The 25391-nt window shown below is 35.2% G+C and overlaps 1 protein-coding gene across 4 annotated transcripts; it reads right to left on the reverse strand.

Annotated features, from left to right (window-relative positions):
* Positions 1-4393: 4393 nt before the first annotated feature.
* Positions 4394-24435, reverse strand: LOC114278488 (V-type proton ATPase subunit H). Of its 4 annotated transcripts, none has more exons than XM_082891891.1 (12): positions 24167-24435; positions 22639-22690; positions 20481-20606; positions 14632-14734; positions 14484-14556; positions 12872-12937; positions 12646-12754; positions 10100-10261; positions 9742-9867; positions 8499-8624; positions 7285-7464; positions 4394-4869 (listed from the first exon to the last, which is right to left on the reverse strand). In XM_082891891.1, exons 2-12 carry the CDS (start codon positions 22672-22674, stop codon positions 4621-4623), a joined length of 1356 nt encoding a protein of 451 aa, XP_082748017.1. In that variant the 5' UTR covers positions 22675-22690; positions 24167-24435; the 3' UTR covers positions 4394-4620. The 4 variants fall into 4 exon arrangements, with proteins under 4 accessions (XP_082748017.1, XP_082748019.1, XP_082748018.1 ...); XM_082891893.1 differs by having other exon boundaries at positions 24126-24435; XM_082891892.1 differs by having other exon boundaries at positions 24139-24432.
* Between the last annotated feature and the right edge of the window lie 956 nt (positions 24436-25391).

The raw sequence follows: 25391 nt of genomic DNA on the forward strand, positions 1-25391 counted from the left end.
TATTATTAATTAGATTAGATTGACACAATATGAAAAATTTAAAAATAAATTGATGTTTTTAGAATTACAATGATCAAATTGACGCAAAAAATAAAGGGGAAAAAAAATTAAAGATGTTTTTGTTAAAGTTCTAGTTCATTTACACAAAAATTAAAGATGATCACTTACATGTTTTTGTTAGAGTTCTAGTTCATTGAAAGTAAATTGGCTAGTTAAGATCTATAAAATTATAAAAGAATAAGAAAAACTTGAGAGAGTTGCTAATAAGCCCCATCTAATTACTTTTAAGCTTTGTTTGGGATAAATTTCTTTAGTTTGACCTTTTGACTGTTTTAACTTGATTAAAAAAGTTTTGTTTGTGATAAACTTTTAACTTTTTTTAGTTTGGATGTGATGGTTGTGAGAAAAAAAATAAAATAATTATGATTTGGATATGACATTTTATCTTATTTTACTTTTTAACCTATTTTATTGTTTTGTATGTTAAATTAGCCCAACCAACATGCCAAATGAAGCCTTAGGACCCTCTTTCTTTCAAAACTCCACACTCGAAAAGTACTCCCCTTCTTTTCTTCTTTGAGTCCCCACCATAATTACAAATCTACCATTTGGACCCTCACGACTACAACCTTACTTCGGCAACCCCATATCTCCACCTCCGACAACCATTCCACATTTGGTGATCATCTCATTGCTCTATTCTCCTTTCATTTTCTTATCCTTCTCTTTTTGCCACTTCTTCTTCCACCGTCGTTACCACAATCTTTATTCATCTTCTTTTTTTTCTTCTTCTTCTACATCGGGATCTAAAAACCTAAGAATTAGAGTTTTCAAATTATAGTGAAAATGAAGAAAAATAAAATAAAAGTGAAATGAAGGAACAAGTCTACAGTGATGGCGAATAGCGAGAATAGATAAGGGCAACTTAGAAGAGTAAAGAAGGGGTAATAAAGGTTGGAGGTAAAATGAAAGTGGAGATGGTAGAGGTAGAGAATGTGGCCAAAGCTTGTGGCAGTAGTGAATGAGATTAGGGTTAGGATTCAAAGGTTATGGATGGGGTTAAAATATGAAATTTGTGTTAGGATAAAATGGTAATAATAAAAAAAACAAAAGAGATATGGAATGCCAAGTAATTAGGGGGACAACTATTTGCAACTACCAAAACTTTAATAAAATGGTAAAAAAGGACTTTATATCGTTAGAAACCGTAGAACTCTCTTTGTTATTTTCTTTCTATACCTCTGTGATTGTCTTTTCTACATCCATCGATGGTGTCTTAACTACATCTACCATTACTACCTCAACTGCATCAATCGTCATTATTTGTATATGCTATCTTCACTTGTAACTGTCACTGCCCCTAGTGCTATTGCCATTGCTATTGACCTTTTCATCCATCAGCGCCACATATGCTCTATTATCTAGAAACATTGTCATCATCAATCTCTCAAGTATCATTCTTGTTTCTTTTTATAATATACCTCGCCGGTGTAGATATGTATATCGCTCACCTCCACTATCGTTTCTCTATCTGTTCTATTTACTTTCTCTTTATGATCTATATATTGTTGGTTGACAGAGTTTTAGTTGTTGTTATTTGTTTTGTATATTTTCTCTTATTCTACTCTTTCTATACCTTCTTTCATAATTAGTGAAAATTTTATGAGTAAAATCAATAAAATTTCTCTAACCAAAGCCAATGAAATTCATCAACCTTGTGCAATTTCATTGGCTTTGTATCATTGGCTAACCTCGTGTTATTTGACTAGATTTGGTCAATGAAATTCAATTGACTTTCAATTTTCCAATTTGCAACTACTCTGTGAAATTTCACTGTGCTAAGACAGTGAAAAATTAATTACAATAATTTTTAGTTTTGCAAAGTCAATGAATTTTTCACTGATTTAATCTAAAAGTAAAATTTAAATAAAATTAGGAAAATTCCAATGTTATCATAATAAAAGTTCAATTGATTTTCAATTTTATAATTTTAACCATCAATTGAAATTTGTCTATTTTGAAATAGTAAAATTTCATTGACTTTCAATTTTGTAAAATTTAACTACTAGGCACCGTTTGGGAAGAAGAATATGGGGCTTTTTTGGCTATTTTAGCCACAAAAGACAATATAGGCTATTTTAGCCACAAAAAACAAAACATCATATCTAACCCATAATCATTACACTCTTCTCTCACAAAAAAGTCAAAAAAGCCAAAAAACCCTTCTCAAACCAAGCTTTTTTAGCTCAGGCTAAAATAGTAAAAAAAGCCAAAAAGTCAAAAAACCAACCCACTTCCCAAACCAACCCTAATTGACTTTTTTTTAATTATTTAAAAATAGTGAAATTTCACAATGGAAATGGTTAGCAGGGATTTTGATTGTGTTAAGTCAATAAAATTTCACTTCGTTAGAAAGTCGCTAAGAAATGGTCAACAACAATCAGTGATGGTCACCGAAAAGTTGTCACCAACAACTGGAGTTTGTAAGTGCTGATCAGAGGGAGTGGAGTAATGAAATTATACTAAGAGCAAGTTTGTTCCAAAAAACATAGTCCTTTAAGTTAATAAACATATTTGAGTAGTTCTTAAACTAATAAAATATACTAATTAAAAAAATCCAAAACAAACTACAGGAACTGAATGTAAATTGCCGCCCCCCCACTCCACACACACAAAAAAAATAAAATAAAAATGCTATGATGACAATATTTTATTACCATGTCTTATTTATCATTTCACATGTCAAAATTGCACTAATTATAAGCATAAAATCATGCAATACATTAAATTAATACAATGTTAACAAAGAATGTGCTAAATAAATTGTGATAAACCAACTAATACACGTTTATCCAAGAGGTCAGGAGGTTCAATACTTACTAAATATAAAGATTGACAATTTTTTCCTATAATAAATTTTGTTTAGTTTATTTCTTTTTTTATTATCCTAATTGTTGAGCTTATATATCTGTTGGACTATCATTGTCCTCTTATAATTCTCTTCATATTGTAGATACTCATATCAATTGGTGCTATTGGACAATGATAAATGTAATTATATGAGCGAGAAGTATATAAAAATATGCTTTCACTTGTTTTCAAAACAAATTTTTACTTTCTCATCTTTCCTTTGCCACCTTCGGCCACTACCACTACCTACCCAACATTGTCACTGGCCACCACCACCCACCGTTTGCTAGCCGAAAGCCTCCAGCCAACCACTACATACCTTTGGCCACCTTTAAAGTGATTCTTTAGCGACCGGCCAGTCACCACCCTAACTAGGAATGTAAAAAAAACTGAAAAAACCAACCAAATTAGTTAAACCAGACCAAACCGATTATATTTGGTATATTTTTTAACAAGAATCCATCTGTGCAGTTTTTAAATTTGATTTTTTTCGATTTTTGATTCGGTATCGATTTAAGCACCTTGTGCACCGATATAAACCGAAACCGACCGCTTCAACATATATTATATTTATAATATATATATATATATATATAATTTGATAATATAAATATATTAATAATTATAATAAATTATTAACATTAATTAATTAATTAACCTTATCATCTTTATAACCTAAGTTTATAAACTCTTATTATATATAATTTTAACTTAACTCATTATTCTTGAAACCTTAGTATTTTTAAACTTTTTTTTGTTTTTATTTTTGTTAATTTAGGAATTGATATCAAATGGATGGATTGAATATGTTTGAAATAGTAGACAAATAACTAATTTAATATTTTTATATAGATTAATGATTATATTTAAAAGTGACTTAAGTTTGAAAAATCCTAAACTAATTAAACCGCACCAAACTAAACTGTTTTAATTAGTTCGGTTCGGTGTAATGCGATTTGATGGGAGAAGTGACTTATATCGGTATTTGAAATAATAAAATTAACATTATTGGTTCGGTATAATTTTTTATCTAAACACCGACCATACTGAACTGATTACATCCCTAACCCTGACCTTCAACTACCTTTTGGCGACCTTGCAGCTAAGCCCTCCAACCACCTCCCACCAACAATTATTACATCTCTACCCTCCACCATCAGCCACGCCACCAGCAACTCCCCAAACATGTTAATCTATTTTTTGTTTTTATTTGTTTTCAAAACATTTTTTATACCAAACAAATTTTTGGTTTTTATTCTTTTACAAAAGCAACAACTTGTTCCCTCTTTTTTGAAAATAAAAGAGGAAACTGACGATGCTAACAAAAGAAAAGAGTGAACTGAAATAATGTAGTTGGTGAACTCAATATCCCATTGTGATGAGTGGGGCGATTGACGGATCTGCCCATGGGAATCATACAAAACCAACTTTCAAAAGAAACAAAAAGCACTGTAAAGAGACCAACTGCTAATTGAACAAGCACAAAAATACAAACATTTATTTTATTGCAAAATTTAATAGAAAGAAATGATTAATCCTAGTTCATTCACAACGAATATCTAATACAAGATATAGCCCCATATTACACATCACCAAGTTCTGATAAATAAAAGCACACAGCCAACTCCTGCATTTGCTTATTTAAGAAAGCCTTCTTAAAAAGACAAATTTTTGGAACAAGAACAAGAAGTTCCATTGAAAAAATATATTTTAAGCCTGCAAGAAGCTTGCATACTTGGCACCAAGGAAAAGCCTCTGGATACAGAGTAAGGCATTTTTGGTGACCTCAGCGTTCTCATGGTCCATCAATTTCATCACCCGCTCCTTAGCCTTGAGGTCGGTCACTATGATCCGCCCAGCTGGATAGTACTGAATAAACTGTGACAGATCAAAGCAAGCAACAGCTAGTGCCCTTGGGTCTCTTGATGTGTCCAAAATCGTAACAAGGACCCTTAGGATCTGCAGTAGTTTTATATGCAAATATTAGTTTTACCCAAATACAAAATGGGTCAAAACATAGTGATCTATAGGCATTTTACTTATTTCTTTTCTCGTCAAATAATAGAACATAGAAATTCATTACAATAACAGCATGCACACGGAGAAAGAAAGAAAAGTCATTTTGAAATAAATACGTTTGCAGCAACCATGAGATCAAAGATATTATGAGAATATTGCAAAATCCTAAACCCACAGAGATGTGAGGAGCACAAAGAAATAACTTATAAAGGATTTCCTCAGTAGTCGCTACTTTCTTTGCCAAAAATAGTAACAAATTCATGAGATTGTTGAGGTCGCACCTATTGAAGATAAAGTACAGAAGAATTGATGCTGAGGTTTGGTCATGTACAAAAACATCAATAACTGCACCACTGAAGAGTGACACTTTCCACATTGAGAATAATAGGAGACAAGGGAGACTGAAATTAACATGGGGTGAGATAACAAATAATGACATGTTGGGCTGTTAGCTTGTAGTTAAACTGAAATAATGGTCCTTGATTGAGTGGAATGATGAAACATAATTCATGTAGCCGATCCCAAGTGGTTGGGAGAAGAATTTGCTGAATTGGGGTGAGTTAAAAGCTATGCGGATTTTATCAAAAAATGAATCACAATTGAAACCCTTTCATATATGCTACGAAGCATGGGTACTCTGAAAATGTTGCCGTACTCTTACCGGGTACTGGTACTTGTACTGATAGGGCTGCATGCGTACTAGATACTCGAAATACATACTGGGTACTTTTTATACATTCTTTGACAGTTGGGTACTTTATGGGTGCTTCGTGAGTACGGGATGGGTACATCGGGAGTACACCAAGCTATGGAACATTGGTGGAGATACATTTAATTTATTAAAGAGTTATGATTTACTTGAAATTGCAAATCCTTTACTTGATGTGCCAAAGATGAAAGGTGTATTATTCAATGATGAAGTTGATGGAAGTGAAAATTGAAATTTCAAGTTCTCAAATTTTACTTCGCTTGCTTTTGGAATGAAACTTTGTTTTGTAATTTCTTCTAAATTTTACTTAGCTTTGCTTTGGTATTGGTATTGTTAAACTATAATTTCTCTTTTGATTTTGTAATTTATCCTTTCGGTTTTGGTATTGAACTTTGATTGTAGGTTGAATTTGAAACTTTAAATTATAAAAAAATAAAAAATTTATTGACGTATCCTAGCCGTATTCGTATCCTATTTTTTTTAGGTCTTGTTGTATTACCATACCCTTACCAGTATCTGTACTAGCACCCGTACTTCATAGCATTTATGAAATTAGGAAAATTCTATTCGCACACCACAGAAAATCTTAGTACACCATTTGAGCAATTCGGATATGAACTTTCGAACAAAAATCAAATGTTAGGACATAAATTTTCGAACAAAAAATAGTTGTTTGGATATAAAGTATGGAATGGAATCTATATCTAAACAATTTATTTTTTTTCCAGAAGTTTATGTCCGAACATTTGGGGTATGTTTGGTTTGTGTTTGAGAGATGTGTTTTAGAGATAAAAAGTACGAAAAGTTGTTTGGTTTGGTTTTTTTCAAAAAATGTTTTGGAAAATTATTTTGAGAGAGAGTTTTGGAAAAAGTGATTGATTTGATGTGTGTGAGAGAGAGATTTGTTTGGAAAACTTGTTTGGTTTACAAGTTTTGAGAAAATTTTTTGGGAAAATTTGTTTGGTTTGATTACTTTTAAAAACTTATTTTTAGAGAAAATTTCCCAAAATTTTTTCACAAATACAAACCAAACGAACCCTTGATTTTTGTTCAGAAGCCTATATCCAAACAACACATATGGTGTGTATTGATATTTTCTATGATTTGCAAATTACCCATGAAATTCTCAGGACTTGCCAAGTGAAACTACCCCAACTTGATCCAACATACATCCAAACAACAAATCTAATGAAGGGAAACATCAAAGGATCCCTTAGAAATGCTATCAAGTTTTGATGAGTTTGTTTGCTTCCAAGTTAAACTAGAGAAGATTTGAAACGAACTCCATAAATTTTAACACTCCATTTGGCTATTGGATATCAAGTTGGAGAGGAAAACATTTTACTGGAGACATCATATAACTCAGTTTGATACAGGAATAGGGAAGATCAAAGATTAAAGTAAAAAAGGGATTGGAAAAGAATCCCCTCTTTTTCTTTTTCTTTTACTATCTTTTTGTACAATGAATTGTGAACAAAATGGGACTCCTCTTATCATTGGACGTCTCTGAAAATTTATAAACTCACAAGAGCATGCTATCCGTGGCTCAACTGATAATGGAATGTTTTGGGAACTAGCTATTTTGGTTGGCTTTTTGTCTTTTTACGAAAAGACGTGCAAAAAAGTAGAGAGAAAAGTTGACTTACCTGGAAATCATTTTCTTCAAAGTTTGTAATGTTATCACGCCAGAATATAGGATCTTTGTGCATGGGGGACCAGTCAAGATGACCAAGGAGTACTTCCTGCTTGTACTTATCAAAAGAACTTAGTTTCTTAATGTTATCTTTCAGCCCATCTTCCAGTTGATTTAGAGCCTCCAACAGGTCCTACCAAAGCCCCAAAATTCAATTTAAAAATATTAGTGCTACGAAAAGCATATCCTCATTCACGAGTCTGCAAAGTTTGTTCAAGCAAAAGATGATGTGACCAATCATCTTCTCAGTTTGAGAGGCTATTGGAAACTGATTTAACAGGAAACTTTGAGGAAATGTAGCAATAACCTTAAAGCTTGAGAAAGCCATCCTCATCATTAGAATCCCTATCTAATTATGCAACATTGAAAATAATAATATTAAAAACTATTTCACAACATTGTTTTGGATCATATATTACGTCTGTAGATACAATGATGAAGAAATTAAATTTGTGAACTAATTGAGACGATAGTTATCCATAAATGATGAAAGAAAATAACAGCAACCCAAAATGACTAGATTTACAACTTTGTTGAATGAAGTATCCACGAAGCTTACCCTAGTTAAAAAGACAAGAAATCAAGTTTCAAAATAGTTCAGCATATGGGCATGAATGGGAACTAAATATTAGTAACTACCACCCTGCCAACTATTGTATTTGCATCCTCCAATAACCACCATGTCAAAATGCCGAATGTCAAAACTAAAGTTGGACACATATTTACCGCATTGTGACTGATAATCGTAATTGCTGGTATTGTTAAATACAACAGACAATACATTTTACATGAGAGAGAGAAGGGGGGGGGGGGGGGGGAGGAAAAAAACTTGCTACCAACACAGTACTCGGACATGAGCTCATGATACAAGAAAGGACGCATGCATAGGTTGACTAGTTTGGCCAATTTTTACAGAATCAATCGCAAAGGTTTCCACAATACAAGGTAGAACATAAATGAAACATTCAGCTCACTTTTAACTCCTCTACTAAAAGAAACGGGTGGTAAATAGGTAATAGTTTTTCTGATATGATGGGTACTCTCAATTCACTGAATTCAAGGAATACATTTCCACGATCACCCATCTTCCGTCAAAACTCAATATAAAAATAATTAATTAGTACTAGTGGAGAGAATATAAAACACTGTAAGTCATAGGTTTCTCACCTCATCACTCCACGCCTGTGCTTTCAAACTCTGAACAACTTGTGGCAGCCCAAGGTCAACCATCTGAGCACCAAAAGTCCCTTTGGGAAGCAAGTTCCGGAGAGTCAACACAACCACCCTGACAACCTAACAAACGTTGATGCAACAAATTTGTTTAATTCAGCACATACATTCTCTAGAGTAGATACAGACACATTTACTACAAACATTAAGATGAGCAAATCAGTCCAACAGTGGCCTCGTTTGGAGGTTGGCTATTTTAGTTTTTGGCTATTTTAGTAGGCTAAAATTTTTGTGTTTGGAAAGATGGTTGGATTTTTTTGTAGCAGGATGTGATGTTTGAGAGAAAAAGTGAACTGATTATGGGTTTGATATGACATTTTGTTTTATTGGCTATTTTAGCCTATTTTGTCTTTTTTTGGGATTTTCGCCAAAAAAAAGCTAAAAATCCACTTGCCAAAGTGTAATCTGGGGTAGAGTAGATTAGGAACATAAGCAAGAAAGAAAAAGATAAACACTATGTTACATGGACTCGGGTATGAATGTCGGGTTTGTATCTAGAGGTTGGATTCATCAAATCTCAAATTTACGAGTACGCGGACTCAGCAAAAAAACAATCATATTTTTATATTTTTAATTTATTATGTGAGATAAAATGGTATTATATGTAACATACAACATCAAAAAGGTGTTTTGTATTCCAACCGCCTCTTACGGAGCAAACCAATATCCTTCGCCCATTCAGGCATCAATGTCACATAACCTTTCTCTAGCCAAGAATCTCGTACCCCTGATTCCATTGATAATGAGTGTGTCCAAATAATTTGATCGGGGATAGCAAAGGTGATTTCGGTAAAGCGATGCATGAGTTGAGGCTCCCATGTCCCGCTGACCCTCCAAAATTTAAATTTAAAAAAAAAAAAAAAAAAAAAACAGTAATGCTATAAGACCTCGTCATGTTCATCCTTGCTAGCATCCCGTACAAAAAATGCAACAAATGATACATATAAGATAGTGTTAAATATAAATATATAAAAAAAGTGTCAGACACATATCTCACACCCTTGTCCGAGTGTCGACACAGGTATTTGATTTATTGTGAAGAGTCCATGTAACATAGTAACTGCTATCTGCCTATGTACTCCTTGCTCTGCTAATAGTGATAGTTACAAATATGAATATAATTAGGAAGTGGGAAAGAAATTGGGAATCAATTCAACATGCAAAACAACCAAGAACTCACCTTCTCCTTTGTGGAACCCCTCACAACATCTGTTAATCGTGCAAGGGTTCTAGAAGTAGCCAAGTATTCGATTGCAGGTTCATAATAAGACAAGAGCCAAACACAGAGGCATGTTTCATAAAGAAGCTGTTTCAAAGAAAATAAGCTCAGAATCATCAAAATCTACATAGGATGGGACAAGCACAATGGAAACATTAAAAACCCAGTTACTAGCCCAGACTCAAAAGCGCAAAGCGTGGGCAGAATGAGATGCAAAGGCCACCCCACCTCCTGACAAATGGGATTTGAAAGTGCCAACTTACACATAGAGATTGTTGGTTATTACTTATGTTGCACTAGTCCAGAAAGGCAAAGTTACCTGGATGGACTGCTGAGTGGATGCTGGAGAAATTAGAGGAATGAGCAGCTTCACCCCATCTGCCTGAACAAATGAAGATCTCGCCATGGGCTCCTTCAATAATGTAGCTAGGCAATTGATGGCTGTTGGGATACCACGACTAGGATGGGAAGGATTTTTCAGCTGCACATGTAATCATGCTCAGATATAGGTATGATGACTCATACTAAGGAAAATTATATCTTGCAACAGGAAAAAAACAATATTTGAGTGAAAATGATCAAGAGTTGAGTATAAACTCAGCTTCAAACCACTCGTCGAATATAAACATTTCAAACTTAGTTATCTCATAGAGGACTAGTTTAGATGTTGTATCATACATACTTCAAAGGTTTAGCTTAAAAATTAAATAGTGACACATTCCATTTGAAGTTGAAGAAATGCTGTCCAAGAGCATCTCCAACCCACTAATGCCTGATAGTTAAAATGTCTAGTATAACACATTTTTTTCAATGCACCAGGTATATGATTAGGGATTTTGCCTCAACTTGCATTCACTAGCTAAATATAGCTAGCTTTCAAAGGCTAGGCAAAATCCATTTGACCTTTATGATCCTTTCCCTCCATCTTTGTCGCCAACGTGGCATTCCATAAAGTGAGTAGTATTTGGATGAATAACTAAAATAAGAAGCAGAGTTGGAAACATGAAAAAGCTGATAGGCAAAATAAATAAATAAATATATATATATATATATATTATAGTAACTTTTAGACAGGTAAAATGCCTAATAGAATTAGAGATGCTGTAACTCAGTTGGCTTTTGGGTAAGTTCTGAAGAGTAGAACATGTAGTTTGTTTCTGCTAGTGGAAGAAAGGTATTAGAAGGATCAAAATGGGATTGGACAATGAATGTTGTGGTTTGTATAGTTGCGGGAATTCCAAAAAAATATTTAGCTAAAAGCTCAGTACAGCTACTAATTTAGGGCTTGAGGTGTGACAGTAAAGGATTTGAGGTGGAAAGCACATCAGGATCATTGAAGTCGGGTTTTAGGTGAAAAGACCAATTGCTGGTTGCAGTTACTGTGTAACTTCAGCAGTTCATAGAAGAAGATAAGAAACCATGTAGGTAGTGACACTTGGAAGTTGTCAACACAATCCTTCAAGAACTGCTGCTGGAAACTTTAAAGACTAATCTCCATCAACCCAAACCTTAGCTCTGATGCCTAAAGTTCAAGGAGTGATTGTTCTTCTTCTACTCTTCAATTCTGCACAGTCAACCCCAAATTTAGTAGGTTTTCCCTGTCTAAAAGCCTAACTTCATAACGCTGATCCGTTTCCCCACCTTATTAGTTGTCAAGCCTTATCCTGACACCCCAATAGGCCAATACACTGAAAGTAGCTGTCCGGAAATTCTAGTAATTTTATTCCACTTTTAAACTCTAGACCTACAGCTACAAGCTTCCCATATCATACGTCCACAGTCAATTGGAGGCAGTGATATGAAAAGAACAAGACACTAGTCACAGGTAACCTGCTAGCTAGCACTAGAAAAATTTACAAGTTGTGAAGCTCTAAAGAAACTAATGAATCTCCTGACAGAAATGAAATGCAAAAAGTACTAATTTCATATTTTCAATCTTGAAACTTATTTTAGAATGTTACACACCTATGTTACAGCTTCCTCCATAAAGAGAATTGTTTTTGGGTTCCTTTGAGGTTAATTCAACACCTTAACCCATATAATCTAACCAAAATGCACCACTTGGCTTCACTATTTGTTAAATAAATTGGTTTTACTATTTGTCGAACCAAAATCAAATAATGTCTCAACAATCAAACCAGTAGTGCTCAGGCTGTGATACCGTGAACCTCTCCCAAAACCTCCAAATGAAGTAGCAAGAAGAGAGCTAATTCCCCTAGAAGCAAACAACAAAATCCTTGAAATAGCTACTACCTCTTTGCCCAAGACCCAGTGGAGAATCCAATTATGCACACATTTATCATGAAAACTGCAAAAATGCCATAAAATTTCACAGAGAGACATAAATTGGAATGATCTTATGCATTTAAGCATAGGTTGAACATTTTCTCTCCTTTTTTTGTTTTTAATTGTTAAGTTGTTAATAACACCAACTGCTTGATTTTATTTTAACAAAATTTGTTTACTTCCATACAAAGATCCATTCCATGACTCAGGCCCCGTTTGGGAGCTTGCCTTTTTTAGTGGCTTTTAGGCTTTTTTATGAGATGAAAAAAGTTAGTGTTTGGAAAAAAAAATTTAGTTGAATAGATAGCAGTGAGGAAGAAGTGATTGGTTGATGTGTACAATGTGAACCTGTGCCAGGGGTGTTGAATTTTTCGCTCTTTTTTGTGGCTTTTTCACTTTTTAAGCCAAAAAGCCACTTCCCAAATGGGGCATTAGTCTAACTCCCTGGAAAAAGTTAGAGAAACGCATAAGTGGAAAAGTAGAAGTGTGAGGCATTAAACAAGTGTCTAACCAACTACAAAGTTGTTCATTTACATAATAGCCGCTGATCACATATAAAATAGAAAATTTCTGACTGACCTGTGCACAAAGCCATTCCACCAGACCCTTCAAAACATCATCAATGGTAGTCAATTGCTTCTTCGAAGTTGATGTTTCTCCATTTGCAAACTGGTCTTTTGGCCTAGCACTGGAATTACCCAGAAAAGAAGGGAAAAGAATGGTTACTGAAATTTGGTTACACCAAAAATTCAATCTGATTCTTAATGCTTTGAACTATACTGTGGATAGGTCATAATCCAAGTACCTCAATATAATTGAAAGTATCGTACAGCTCTTTTCTTGTATGAACCAGTTACCTTTCCAAAGCAATCTGAAAGTGGAACTATGTCAGTGCACATTGATTTGCAGAACATTAAAAAAACTAATGTCTACCAACTGAAAACATCACTCATTTTCACAAGCCATTTAAGAGGTATGTTGCATCTTCATATAACACAAGAATTATGATAGAGTGGATGAAGGGAAATAGAAAGGAACAAAACTTACACACACAACCTAAGAATATTTACAATTCAGCTACAACAATGATTTCACAATATATACAAACTTTCAGCAACTGCATTGGTTCAAGTAGCTACCTCATGAGTAATAAAGTACTTCCGTCAGCAGAAAATACGACCAGCCTTTCTGCTGGTGGCTAACTATGTGGCAGTTCCAAAGTCCAAACACACAGAAGTACAGGTAACTAGTTGACTCCACAGCATTAGGTAGGTTGACCTACTGGATATTGTAACATCAATGTAAATGGCAATCTAGGTTATGCTGGTTGACCAAATTTTAAGGGTGCAAATCAAGCTTCAGAAACAAGAATAGTCATAGATGCACACTTCAAGATCACACAGTTCATGCTTTACTTTTTCACATAACTGCATTATTCCGCAGAACATGCTTTCAAAAAATTACAATCACACTGTATTTACTCCCAGTTCATGCTCTAACAATACTGGGTGCTCAAGTCTTTTATAAAATGTGACAATACTTATTAAAATTAGCTTGTAACCACAGCCACAATAGGCAGTAAACACCTAACCTATTAGCTAAATGATAATCAGACCCTAGCCAATATTGCTGCCTATCACCTTTCAATATTTAAAGTCCATGGCCCATGTGCTTATGGCTAGTGTTGCTCAAAAGAAGAAAAAGGAACTCCTTTAGGCTTGGATTGATGAGCAAAGGAACTATCCAATTGTGCCTCTGGTAGACTAAGATAATGTGTCAAATCTGAACTGATATGATGGGGATACCTCAAAGTACACACTTGGAAAAAGAAGAAAAGAAAGAAAGCACGTGTAGACCCTACCAATGGACCAATAATTCCCTCAATAGCCAACACCTGAACAAGACTACTTTCTACTTTAGGATATGTTTGGTCAAAACCACATGACCTAGGTTAAAACACCCGCTAACTACCTTAGGAAATTGGTTAGAAATGCTACTACTAAGAATTAGGAGAATGCAATCAAGAAATTAAGGGAAAAGGAAAACAAGATAAAGAATTATCGAAGTTGCATCGACAAAAGGACCGAATTCCATGACATTGCAATATGTGATCCACCATATTTATTTCATGAGATGCTGGTTGAGGGTTTCACACAAAGGGGTGTGGGGCAAGGAAGCTGTCAACTGAAATAATAAATATAACGGCTTTTAAAAGCTAGACAATGTTCGCATCTATAGATGCGAACACCACCTGGCGACGCGCCCCCACACGCACGTGTGCCACATGCCACCGCTTGGGTTTCTTTTTATTTATGAATTTTGTGAAATATTCATGTGAAAAGTTTCATTGATGCCCCACAGCATCACATATTCAGATACACCAATATTAAAATTCGTGGACACCGAAGGATACCTACCTTACGAAAGGTTCGTAAGTATCTTCATTTGCAAGAGACTTATCATGAAATAATCTCGCTCTTTTTGGGTTTGCTGCCACGGGAAAACAATATTAAGTCAGTTAATTGAATTTCATTTGATAATTAGGATGAAATCTTTTCCAGTTACCTGTAAGCATTTCATCAATTAAAGCTAGAACATATTCTACCGTTTCTTCCTTGAATATGTCACGTAATATGCTAACGAACACACGAACATAAGCTGGACCATCCTGTCACAGTTTTTCAACTTGTCAACATCCTTGGAAGTTTATTCATGAGATTACTTCATTACATTGTAAATCAGCTATAAAAATTTCTTCTCAAGGATCTTATGACGTATTAAAAGTGCAGCCATCTAAAGAGCTTTTAGCAACAAATAAACCATTAAAGCCTGAAACAAATATGATTGACGAACAAAAGCTAGTGTGAAGCTGCTTATAACAATTTAATTTTGCAATATTAAATTGAATCCAATCTTAAGCATAACATAATATGTGTCCTGAGATGAGCTCCACAACTACAGGTAAGGATTATCCAATAAAGAAGCATTGCTTGGTGCAACTGCAAAAAAGTATACCCACCTTAGTTCACATAATCTACATTAATGGAGGTCTGAGAGGGGTGGACTGGGTACAAACCTAAATTTTAATGGAAAGTGGTTGCCCTCGGATTCGAACTCACATCCTGAAGGTTATGTTAGAATATCTTTAATATGCTATAACATTTTCTTTTCCCTAATAAGGCAGGAGAAAAAAAATCCAAAAGCTATATTGACAACATCCATATAAAACGAGTTCATACATCCACCAAACCACATATTTAATATACTTGAGCTTAAAACACAAGAAAAGCAAAAGACACTTGATAAGTAAAAACATCCCAAATATCATTCCTAGAAGATTTTGATTTAATGATAACAATATATAGAGGAATGAAGCAACGACAGACAATTTATTTTATAAGTCATCCCATCATCTAAAAGAGGTGGCGCCCTACAATTTATATTATACTAATAAATTTTCAATAAAATTGAAATTTCACTTCGGACATAAAAGAGGTGGCCCCAACCACGTGTATAATATAATAATTTTTTGGGGAAATTGCATGGACAACCTTTGAGGTTTGGAAAAAATACATGAAGCCCCACAAGTTTGGCATAATTATATTGGGCTCCATTAATGTTTTATTACATAACACGTAACTCTCTTTTCATCTATAATACATTAGTTGTACCAATGTTTTTTAAGGTGAAAAGCGAACTGAGGCGACAAGGTCTCCTGACGCCTAAGCGCGAGGCGAGGAGGCGAGGTGAGGGCTTCATCGAATTGAGGCAACCGCAAAGATATTTTTTAAAAAATAAATAGTATAGACAAAAATATAAATATTTTCAAGAACCATCATGCATTTGTCATTCCAAATACTAAATATCCATAATTAATAGAAAATATCCAATAAAGATAAATACAATCCACTAATCCAAAGGTTCTAAGAATCATCTTCAACATCAAGCAAATGAACTTCTTCTTCATTATCATTGGCTTCATCACATCCCTCCGCATCTTCTTCCTCTCCTCCATCTGAAATTGACTTTTCCTCATCAATAAGTTGTAATCTAGGTCTAGCTGCTAATTTTGAAGTTGAACGACCCCTTTCTATTGCCCTTGTTGATCTAGTTCTTTGGCTACTTTCCTCAACTCCAGCAGCTCTAGCAACATTGATCCTCTGGGGCAATTAACCAAAAAATTAATTAATGACTTGTTTCTTTTGTCCTTCCACCCATAGGCCATTAAAGAGCATCCATATGTTACCCAATTTTTTTTATGATCCTCCTTGATCTTTTTAGTGTGGTCTACATCTTTCTAAAAATAAGGAACCCGCACCTCATGGTAGCTTGGTAGTTTCATGCCAGGACTATATTGTCCAAAAGCTTCAACCATTGGCCCAAAACTATTGTAGTTCACAACATTGAAAGGTATACCCATATCATACATTCACCTCGCAAACCAAACAAAAGTCCGATCTCTCAACACCTTCTTGCTAGGATCATTATCTTCAATTCTTGTTTGCTTCCCCTTCGCTTAACAATTTTGCACTGCAACTTCCGGATTAGGGGTGAAGTACATATCCATGGGTCCCTTTTTCTTTGGTTGTTTGGAAGCAACAGATTTGGAGGAGCTACTGCCTTGTTTTCGATGGGTAGAACCTTGAGTAGGAACAGGCCTTTTACTATGTTAATTTATCTCAAGAATTTCATCATCATCATCTTCATCATTATCCATCTCATCAAAATCAGGAACCATCCTCAATTGCACCTTTGATTGACTTTTTTCAGACATAGTCTTTAATCTCATCTTTAACATGAGATGGACATTTTTTTACAAGCAACAACATCTTTATAACCACCAGCAAGATGTTGCTTGACTTGGTAAACACTGCCATTCATTTCTTTGTCACAAAAGTTGCAAATGAACTTTGAAAGGTTTTGGAGATTTACCATCTGTGCATATTGCCATGCCGGATCTTTTTTACTTTCAGTCAACTTCGACATCTAATTCTAACCAACCAAGCAATTTAATGTTAAGAAACGAAGAAACAATTAAAGTGCAAAGAAAAAAATAGTTTCAACATAAAGAAATTAAAGAACAACATATTTTTAGCAGAGGTAATCATGGAAAAATAGTGTTTCAGCAAAATTAATTGAAATTTTTTCAGCAAACTAATTGTACAATTAACACAGCAAAATAATTAAACAATTGTAAAATCAATTTAGTAAAATTAATTGAAAAAATTTTTGACAAAATAAATAAGAAGAGAAACAAAACAAGAACCAGGAAAGGTAAAAAAAAAAAAAGGAAAAAAAAAGGTCTGTTGAAAAAGAAGAAGAAGAGGGGGAAAAAAAAAAAAAGAGTTCAAAGAAGAAGAAAAGAAGAAGAAAGGAAGAAGAAGCAGGAGGAGAAGACGAAGAGAAGAAAGGAAGAAGAAGAAGCAGGTACTCACCTCCTCTTTCGACTAGAACAATGTCGGAAGCAGGTAATTTGCGAGGTTCTTGAAAGCAATTGTGGATTGGAATGATGTCGACTAGGGTTTCAACTTCTTATTTAGTAGAAAGCAATCATAAAGTGCAACGCATGTCCACAAATAGCACAAAAGTCATTCAAATTAAGGGTCCCAGATCTTTCGAACTGAAAGCAGACAAAAAATGGTGAAATGACGCTTTGCATCGCCTCTCGCGTCGACGCCTAAGCCTCGCTTCATGCGCTTCGACTTCACTTCACCATTTCGCCTCGCCTCAATGGGTATGAAGTGCTAAAAGGTCGCATCGCCTCACTTCGCGCTTAGGTGAGTGCCTCTAATATCACTAAGTTGTACAGATAGAAAAATGATGTTGTCATTATTTTTACACTTAAATATATATTTTACCTTATTTATCCTATGTCTACGCAGCATCTCCATCAGTTTTGGTCGCAAAACCTAAGGGTGCAACTCGGGTGGATTCAGTCGGGTTGGGAGGTCCAAGCCCAACCCAAGTTGTGCTAAGACATGCCTAGGCCTGAATTGTAACCCGAGATTGTTTGCCTAAGCTCAACCTGAGTTAAATCCGAAATGCCCGAGTTGCTCGAATTGTACATGAATTTCAATTTTTTTTTTCCCAACTAAATTATTAATTTATTAAAATTAGACTCTATTTACATTTTTTTTGTAAATCATTAATAACATCAAAACAAATAATTTATATAATATAAGAGAAATGGCGCTATGGTAGTCTTTATAATTTATGAGTGAATAAAAAAGGTAAGATTTTGTATTACTTGTATATAATATATATTCAATATAATTTAATAATCTAAATTACTTTAATATCATGTAATAGCTAATAATTTATACGTATATTTAATGTTTTTATATATCTATATATGTATAATTTGGGCTTTGGGTTGTTTAATGTCTTTGTCCAAGTCTACCCAAATTTAATTCGGGCTTCTCAATTTTTGCCAAAGCTCGTCCTGAATTTTTTTAGGGCTTGAACAATATATTTTTGAATTCAGTACGGGCTTTGGCAAAAATTGCACCAACCTCCACTTTAGTGGGTAAACTATGAAGCACGGATACTTCAAAAAGGGTGACGTATCCGTATTGGATACTTATCGGATATCGATACTCCTCGAATACTCGCGGATACGTATCGGATACTTCTTAAAAGTATCAGATACTTCTTAATTAATTTTTTATTAATTTTGAAGTATCGGATACTCGAAGTTATATATTACTTATAATATTTTGTTTAGTTCTTTGATAAGAGGAATATAGTGAGAGTTAAAGTAATAGAATTTGTCAAATTGATGTATCCTTGTTGTCTCTCTCACTTCTCTCTCGCTTTTTCACTCTCTCACGTTTCTTCTCTCTGCTCTCATTCTTTTTTTGGTGTTGGCATGTAAGGATGATGTTTAATTTGCATTTGCATTTGCATTTGCTTTTAGTTTTGGATGTTTTATGAATGTTTGAGCACTTTTAGGTTAATAGGAATCCCTCTCCTTATTTATTAATTTACTTTAAGTTTTATTTTCATGCATATTACATTATTAAAATTATATATAAAAAAAAAATTATGAATGTATCCCCGCTGTACCCATATCGTACTTTTTCAAATTTTGACATATTGCCATATCCACATCCCCATATCACCATATTCGTATCCGTGCTTCCTAGGCTATCATTGATGATTTAAAAAAGTATATTTGCTGAAATTTTTATTTAAGAATGATTTTTTGACTTTAGCTAAGGTCTTGTGATATTCAATGATGAAGGGGAACAAGTTGAAGCTATTGACCTTGAAGACTCTTAGTTTTATAGAAATCTTTCTTCTTTATCAAGTTGTCTTTTGCTTTAGGTTTTATTTTTATGCATACTGCATTACTAAAAATTGTTAAAATAATATTTTTTACAAACGTATCCCCGCCGTACCCGTATCCTAGTTTTTCAAATTTTGTCGTATCGCCGTATCCGTATCGTATCATATCCGTATCCGTGCTTCCTAGTGGGTAAAGCTAGGGGTGCAAACCCTGCCCAAATTGCACCCCTAGCTTTACTCACTAAAGTGGAGGTCGGTGTAATTATGCCAAATTAGTGGGGCTTGTAAAGTGGTCAATGTAATTTACCAATTTTTTTAAAGGAACTACTAACATAGTTTCTTGCCTAATGTCGTCATCATACTTTTGGAGAATTACATTCCCTTTTGGGGTGTGTACATGCACACAGTTATGACTTTAGTGGTGTTTAGTTATGCCCCATTGTGTCTTTTAGTGTTGTGGGGTGACCGAAATGTCATGTCCAAATGGTTATGAACCTAGGGGTGTTTGGTTATGATGCATAGTTGTGTTTGGTTATAACTCATAGTAGTTTTTTGTTATGAACCTAGTGTTGTTTGATTAAGACCCATAGTGATCTTGGTTACGAACCAAATCAACAGTTCAAATTCAATTTTTTTTACATCCAAAACTTAGAAGTCGATGCATATGGGTATGCACCTTTTTTCAAGGGTGTATTGTAGTCTTTCCCTAGATTTTTATCACTTCAGGGCCTTAACAAACATCGTGTTTTGTACAATATGGAAAGGTAGTTATATAACCCTATTTTGTTGTTTTTTTGTTTTGTACATGCCTATCTTAATATTGTCTGAGAATTTTATTTGCGGATGTAATGATTATTTCATTTCTATACTTTTAAAAGTGCATCTTTTAGTAACTTACATATGATACTTTAGCTATGGATGAAATAATTAGAACTTTGTTGCCAATTTTGAATGCATATAGTTTGGGCTCTGCTTACTATAATTTCTGCATCCGGCAGTGGAATGAAGGGTGTCATGACAAAAAGAACGGCAAGAGAATGACATTGGATTTGATCAAGAGTTGGTACAAAAAGTAATGACAATAATATCATCTTAAGAACTAAGGCAGGAATAGCAATGAACATTACATCATCCAGCAATGCAGCTCGGTGACTTTCTGATCTGTTATCATAACGCCTTAACAGCTGAAGGCCAGTTCCGGTGATCAATTTAGTTGTCATGTATGTCTCCCATGGGATATCCCTCTTGAGAACCTGAGTATGAGCACAGAACAACAAAATAATCAAATAGATCCTATTAGCCTCCCGTAAATGCATAAATGTTGAACACAAATTGACAAATTCAGCTATACAGACCTAAAATCTGTTAGACACCACAGGAAGTCAAGTGAAATTTTTGAAAGCAAATATTAACAAAGTGTGAATGATAAAAAGTCAAATGGATAATCAAGGAGCCATGGTATCCTAGAACCATTCATAAACGCTTTTAAAGCAAATATTAACAAAGTGTGAATGATACAAACTCAAATGGATGATCAACTATGCATGGTATCCTAGAACTATTTATAAACACAAACAGTTTCCCACCAACCCCTCAATGTCAACACCATGGTGAATCAGGGTCAGGTTATCTTATTTAAACCACAATTAGTGTTTCAAATGCTTTCAAAATTTGGTTTTTAAGGAACAATCAAAACATTTCCGAACTGACAACACCTTAAAGCGTGAGTCCAGGCAAAAACGAGAGAGCAAAAGTTCTAAATTGCTAATCAATAGTGTTAGGATTAGTCCACCCATGTGATAATGGTGGGTCCCATATAGTTATTAGGTTGATTTATACATATATTTGGGTTAGGATAGTAAAGTCCGGAATCTACTAAAAACCTAGTATGTGTTCGATTTTGGTTACCTAATTGTATGGAACTAAGATTCTCATGCGTAGACTATTATAAGTAGTCATGTGAACTATAAGACTTCTCTGAGAGAGATTGAGAGAATGGCGAGAAAAAAAATAGAGATGTAAGGAGTGAGAGAAAAAATACCGTGAGGGCACTAGGGTGATGAACGGTTCAACTACCCTTGAGCATGAGGTTCAAGTTGGGTTTTGAGCGTTTTGGCCATCTCACATGTATTCTCTATTTATTCATAGTGAAAGCTCTCTCTCCCGTGAATGTAGGTAATTTGGACCGAACTATGTAAATCTGTGTGTACTTGTTTTTCTCTTTGGTGTGTTCGTGGGTGTGCTTCCATTTGTGTTGGTGGTATATGGTATAAACCACAAGTAGCACCTTCACTACATGGATTTAACCATATTGAATCATTCTCAAGCTCTAAGCAATGGTTTTAGATGGACTTTCATTCTAGCCTATAGCTAATGACCTGACTTTGAGTCCCACCACTCCGTAATTTGTAGGAACTTTTGAAGGTTGAATAGAAACCATTCACAGCCAACACTGGTAATATGATAAAAAACAAAACAACCCAAGAAATTGTGAAGAACCAAATTTTCATAAGATAAATTTGCATGTATGACATGAATTTGCAGTAAGCCTTCATTATGTGTGAATGAAACTGCAACCCACTACACCTACACAGAAGTTGCAATTTCCTTGAACTTACTAAAGAGAATAATTGAAAACATTATCCTTGCAAACCTTTTGGAGTCTTTTGAATATACTTGTAACATAAATTAAGAGTCTAAATATCTACAAATGATTAAATACAATATAGTATTACTAATATGTAAGTTTATATAAGGTAAGCTTAAAAAAGAAAAATAATGAAAAACAAAATCTAGGATTAATTTGCCATCGTAATGTTTCTTATCAGCAAACAAGAATGTGGTCATCAAAGATGTTTCAAGTGGAAAGCAAATTCTATGTGCTTGGAATAAGAAAAAGAATTAGTCTTATGCAACTAGATATGACTGCCTGAAAGGCTTCATGCTTGATACTTGTTTTTACTCTTTGTTTACACTTCATTTGTCAGTAGCGACAATTCTAGAGATCATTCTCATGGTACAGAATTCTAACCAACAATAAAATGTTATAGGGTATTAATAGGTGACTCATTTTATATTTTCTGTGGTCTAATTCTTAAGAAAATAGAAGCCTTCATATATTACATTGTTTCTTGAGAGCCAACGATATCCAAATCCAAATCATGTAAACATATTATAACAGAAATCAAACTGATGTAAAAGTTGAATTAGGCCAAAAAAGGGCCAAATAAAAACTTAAGCTAAGAATCCAATGAACATACAAAGATGTGTATATATATAAATTACCTGCTCGGTAGTTAGCTCGGCATTATCCATTGGCATTGGAGAATTTGAGGAGCTACATGAATTGAGAGAGAGAAATTCACATCAATCTTGAGAAAGTATAGGGATTGCTCACAGATTGGTCACATAATTTAAATATGTAAAACTTATAATACTACTAAAAAGTGTCTCTGGCAACCAAGGTGAAAAAGAAAAATAGTATCTCCTGTAGCTCAAAAATATTGATACAATTTAAGATCAAATCTTACAAATAACAATCATTATCAATTTTTTTAGGGGGGACTTACGAGCCAGTCCTATTGACCAGACTTAAAAATACCTATAAGTCACGATCCTTATTTCACCTGTCAATATGCTCAAAAAGTGTTGGGGCAAAATAAGAATTTTAGGACTTACTGGTGCATTAAAAAAAAGGACAGGACTAGTAGGAATTTAAATCTATCACATAGGATTGGCCCGTAATTTACCATTAATTTTTTTTTTTTAAAGTATAATTCATTAACAAAGGGGCGCCAAGGGGGGGTCAACCTGTATAATTCATTAACAAAGGGGCGCCAAGGGGGGTCAACCTGTATACAAAAAGGTGATACCAAATGACCTCAAAGACTAATCACAAGTTGCGAGTCTTTACAAAATCCAAAAAATGGTTCAAGGATGGATTAACAATCCCAGAAACCAACTATACAAAATGGACAATAATTTACTCTTCAAAAACAAATTGATTCTCCTTTGCCAACAAAATTTCTCATATTCCTTTCACTCCAAGCCAACCACAACTACGCCAAAGGAGCTAAAAACCAAGTCTTCTTCCTCCTATTCTCCACCCAAGCACCCCTTCACAAGTAAAGGAGATCAATCCCCCACCTTGTTAGGAAACACCCAAGCTAGGCCCAACAAACCAAGGACTTAGACCCACGGATCCTGGCCACCTCGCAATGGATAAGTAGATGGCTCATGGACTCATCTTAATGCTTACACATGCAACACCCAATTGACATGAAATTGCCTGCTAATCAAGTTGCCAATGGTGAGAATCTTCCCCACCTAAGCAGCCCTCTACAATCTCACAAATCATGTAATTTAATTGCATCCCATATCATCAACACCAAAATCATTTAATTTGGTGTACAATTGGCTTATTTCCATGCTTGATTAAAACAATTAATGTGAGAGTGCTTGCAAATAACTTGGTGTTAGCTTCTCAAATTTATCTCATATATAATGTCATAAAAAATGGAATGTTCAAATAAACTAGAGAAGAAACCAGGTTGAGGGTCAGTGGGTCAATTGTTGGATGAACTATAACTGAACCATCACATTTAAAAAGCAAATCGATGGAAAATTAGCAACAAACCCAAAAGAAAGTCAGCCCTAACAACGACACCCTAACAAATGGATATAGAAAACCCACCAAATCAATGTGTATAACTGAATAAAATAAAGCAGTAGTGCTTCAACGGTTACACAAATGGAGATAGACAGACACATACACACAAGAGAAACCTTCAAGATAGTAGCTGTCGATCTGTACCGTTGCGGCCGATTTGTGCTGTTCGCAGCTTCGATTTGTGTGGGTCGCAGCTTTGTTCTGCTGTGGCCAGAGAGAGAAAGAGAGAGAGGGGGGGGGGGGGGGGGGGCGCTGTACGGTTGCGGCCGATTTGTGCTGTTCGCAGCTTCGATTTGTGTGGGTCGCAGCTTTGTTCTGCTGTGGCCAGAGAGAGAGAGAGAGAGAGAGAGGGTGTTGGGCGTTGTCTGCTCGTGATTAGCGTCGTTTTCCTTAAAAGCATTTTGTCAAACATTAACGTTTACGTTTTCAGTTTATATTTATAAAAATTTTATAAACTGATTTTTATTTATTTTTTGTTTATTTTTAGAAAAACATAAATTACAAACGCGTTTGGTAATTAACAAAATGTTTAAAATTTTTTAAAAATATAAAAAATAGTGAGAAATGGCAAGTGGTGGCAAGTGGCGGCGGAAGACGGTGGTGGAAAGTGGTAACAGTGGGTAGCTAGTGGTGGTGGGTGGTGGCGGGTGGGTGGTGGTGGTGGTGGTGGGTGGGTGGGTGACGGTGGCGGGTGGTGGGTGGTAGCGAGTGAGTGGTGGTGGCAGGTGGGTGGCGGATGGCGGGTGGTGGCGGGTGGGTGGTGGTGGTGGTGGTGGGTGGGTGGGTGACGGTGGCGGGTGGTGGGTGGTAGCGAGTGAGTGGTGGTGGCAGGTGGGTGGCGGATGGCGGGTGGTGGTGGGTGGTGGCGAGTAGGTGGTGGTGGTGGTGGGTGGGCGACGGTGATGAGTGGTGGATGGTGGTGGCAGGTGGGTGGTGGATGGCAGATGGGTGGTGGGTGGTGATGGTGGGTAGGTGGGTAACGGTGGTGGGTGGTAGCAAGTGGGTAGTGGTGGTGGTGGTGGCAAGTGGGTGCACTACTAGAAAAGTGACTTGTTGCGACTAATTTTTTGCGACTGACTATTAAACGGTCGCAAAAAATAATATTTACAACAACACCTGAGCCTTTCTTTTATTTATTTTGCCCCTTTCTTATTATACCTATGCCCTAACCCCCTTTTCACTTTCACTTTCCCGACGATTCACAAACACATCTCTCTCTCTCTCTCTCTCTCTCTCTCTCTATAAGATTGTGATGAGAAGCAGCAGACAACAATGCCGGAGCTACTAAGGTTTGATGATCACAACCAGTAGAGATCATTCGATTTCGTCATCTTCACCGTCGCATCCAACTTCAGCCTCTTGTTTTCCG

This window comes from Camellia sinensis, chromosome 10 (assembly GCF_055761805.1).
Source record: "Camellia sinensis isolate YWXY chromosome 10, ASM5576180v1, whole genome shotgun sequence".
In the NCBI taxonomy this organism is placed as follows: domain Eukaryota; kingdom Viridiplantae; phylum Streptophyta; class Magnoliopsida; order Ericales; family Theaceae; genus Camellia; species Camellia sinensis.

Excerpts from the sequence above, each read along its gene's own strand:
- LOC114278488 (XM_082891890.1), bottom strand. The coding sequence starts at position 24,123 with ATGTGTCTGTCTATCTCCATTTGTGTAACCGTTGAAGCACTACTGCTT. Across the intron at positions 14,735-20,480 it reads GAGCTGCATTGCTGGATGAT|GATGGTCCAGCTTATGTTCG; the intron begins GTAATGTTCATT and ends AAACTGTGACAG. Across the intron at positions 12,755-12,871 it reads ATACTTTCAATTATATTGAG|TGCTAGGCCAAAAGACCAGT; the intron begins GTACTTGGATTA and ends GGGTAATTCCAG.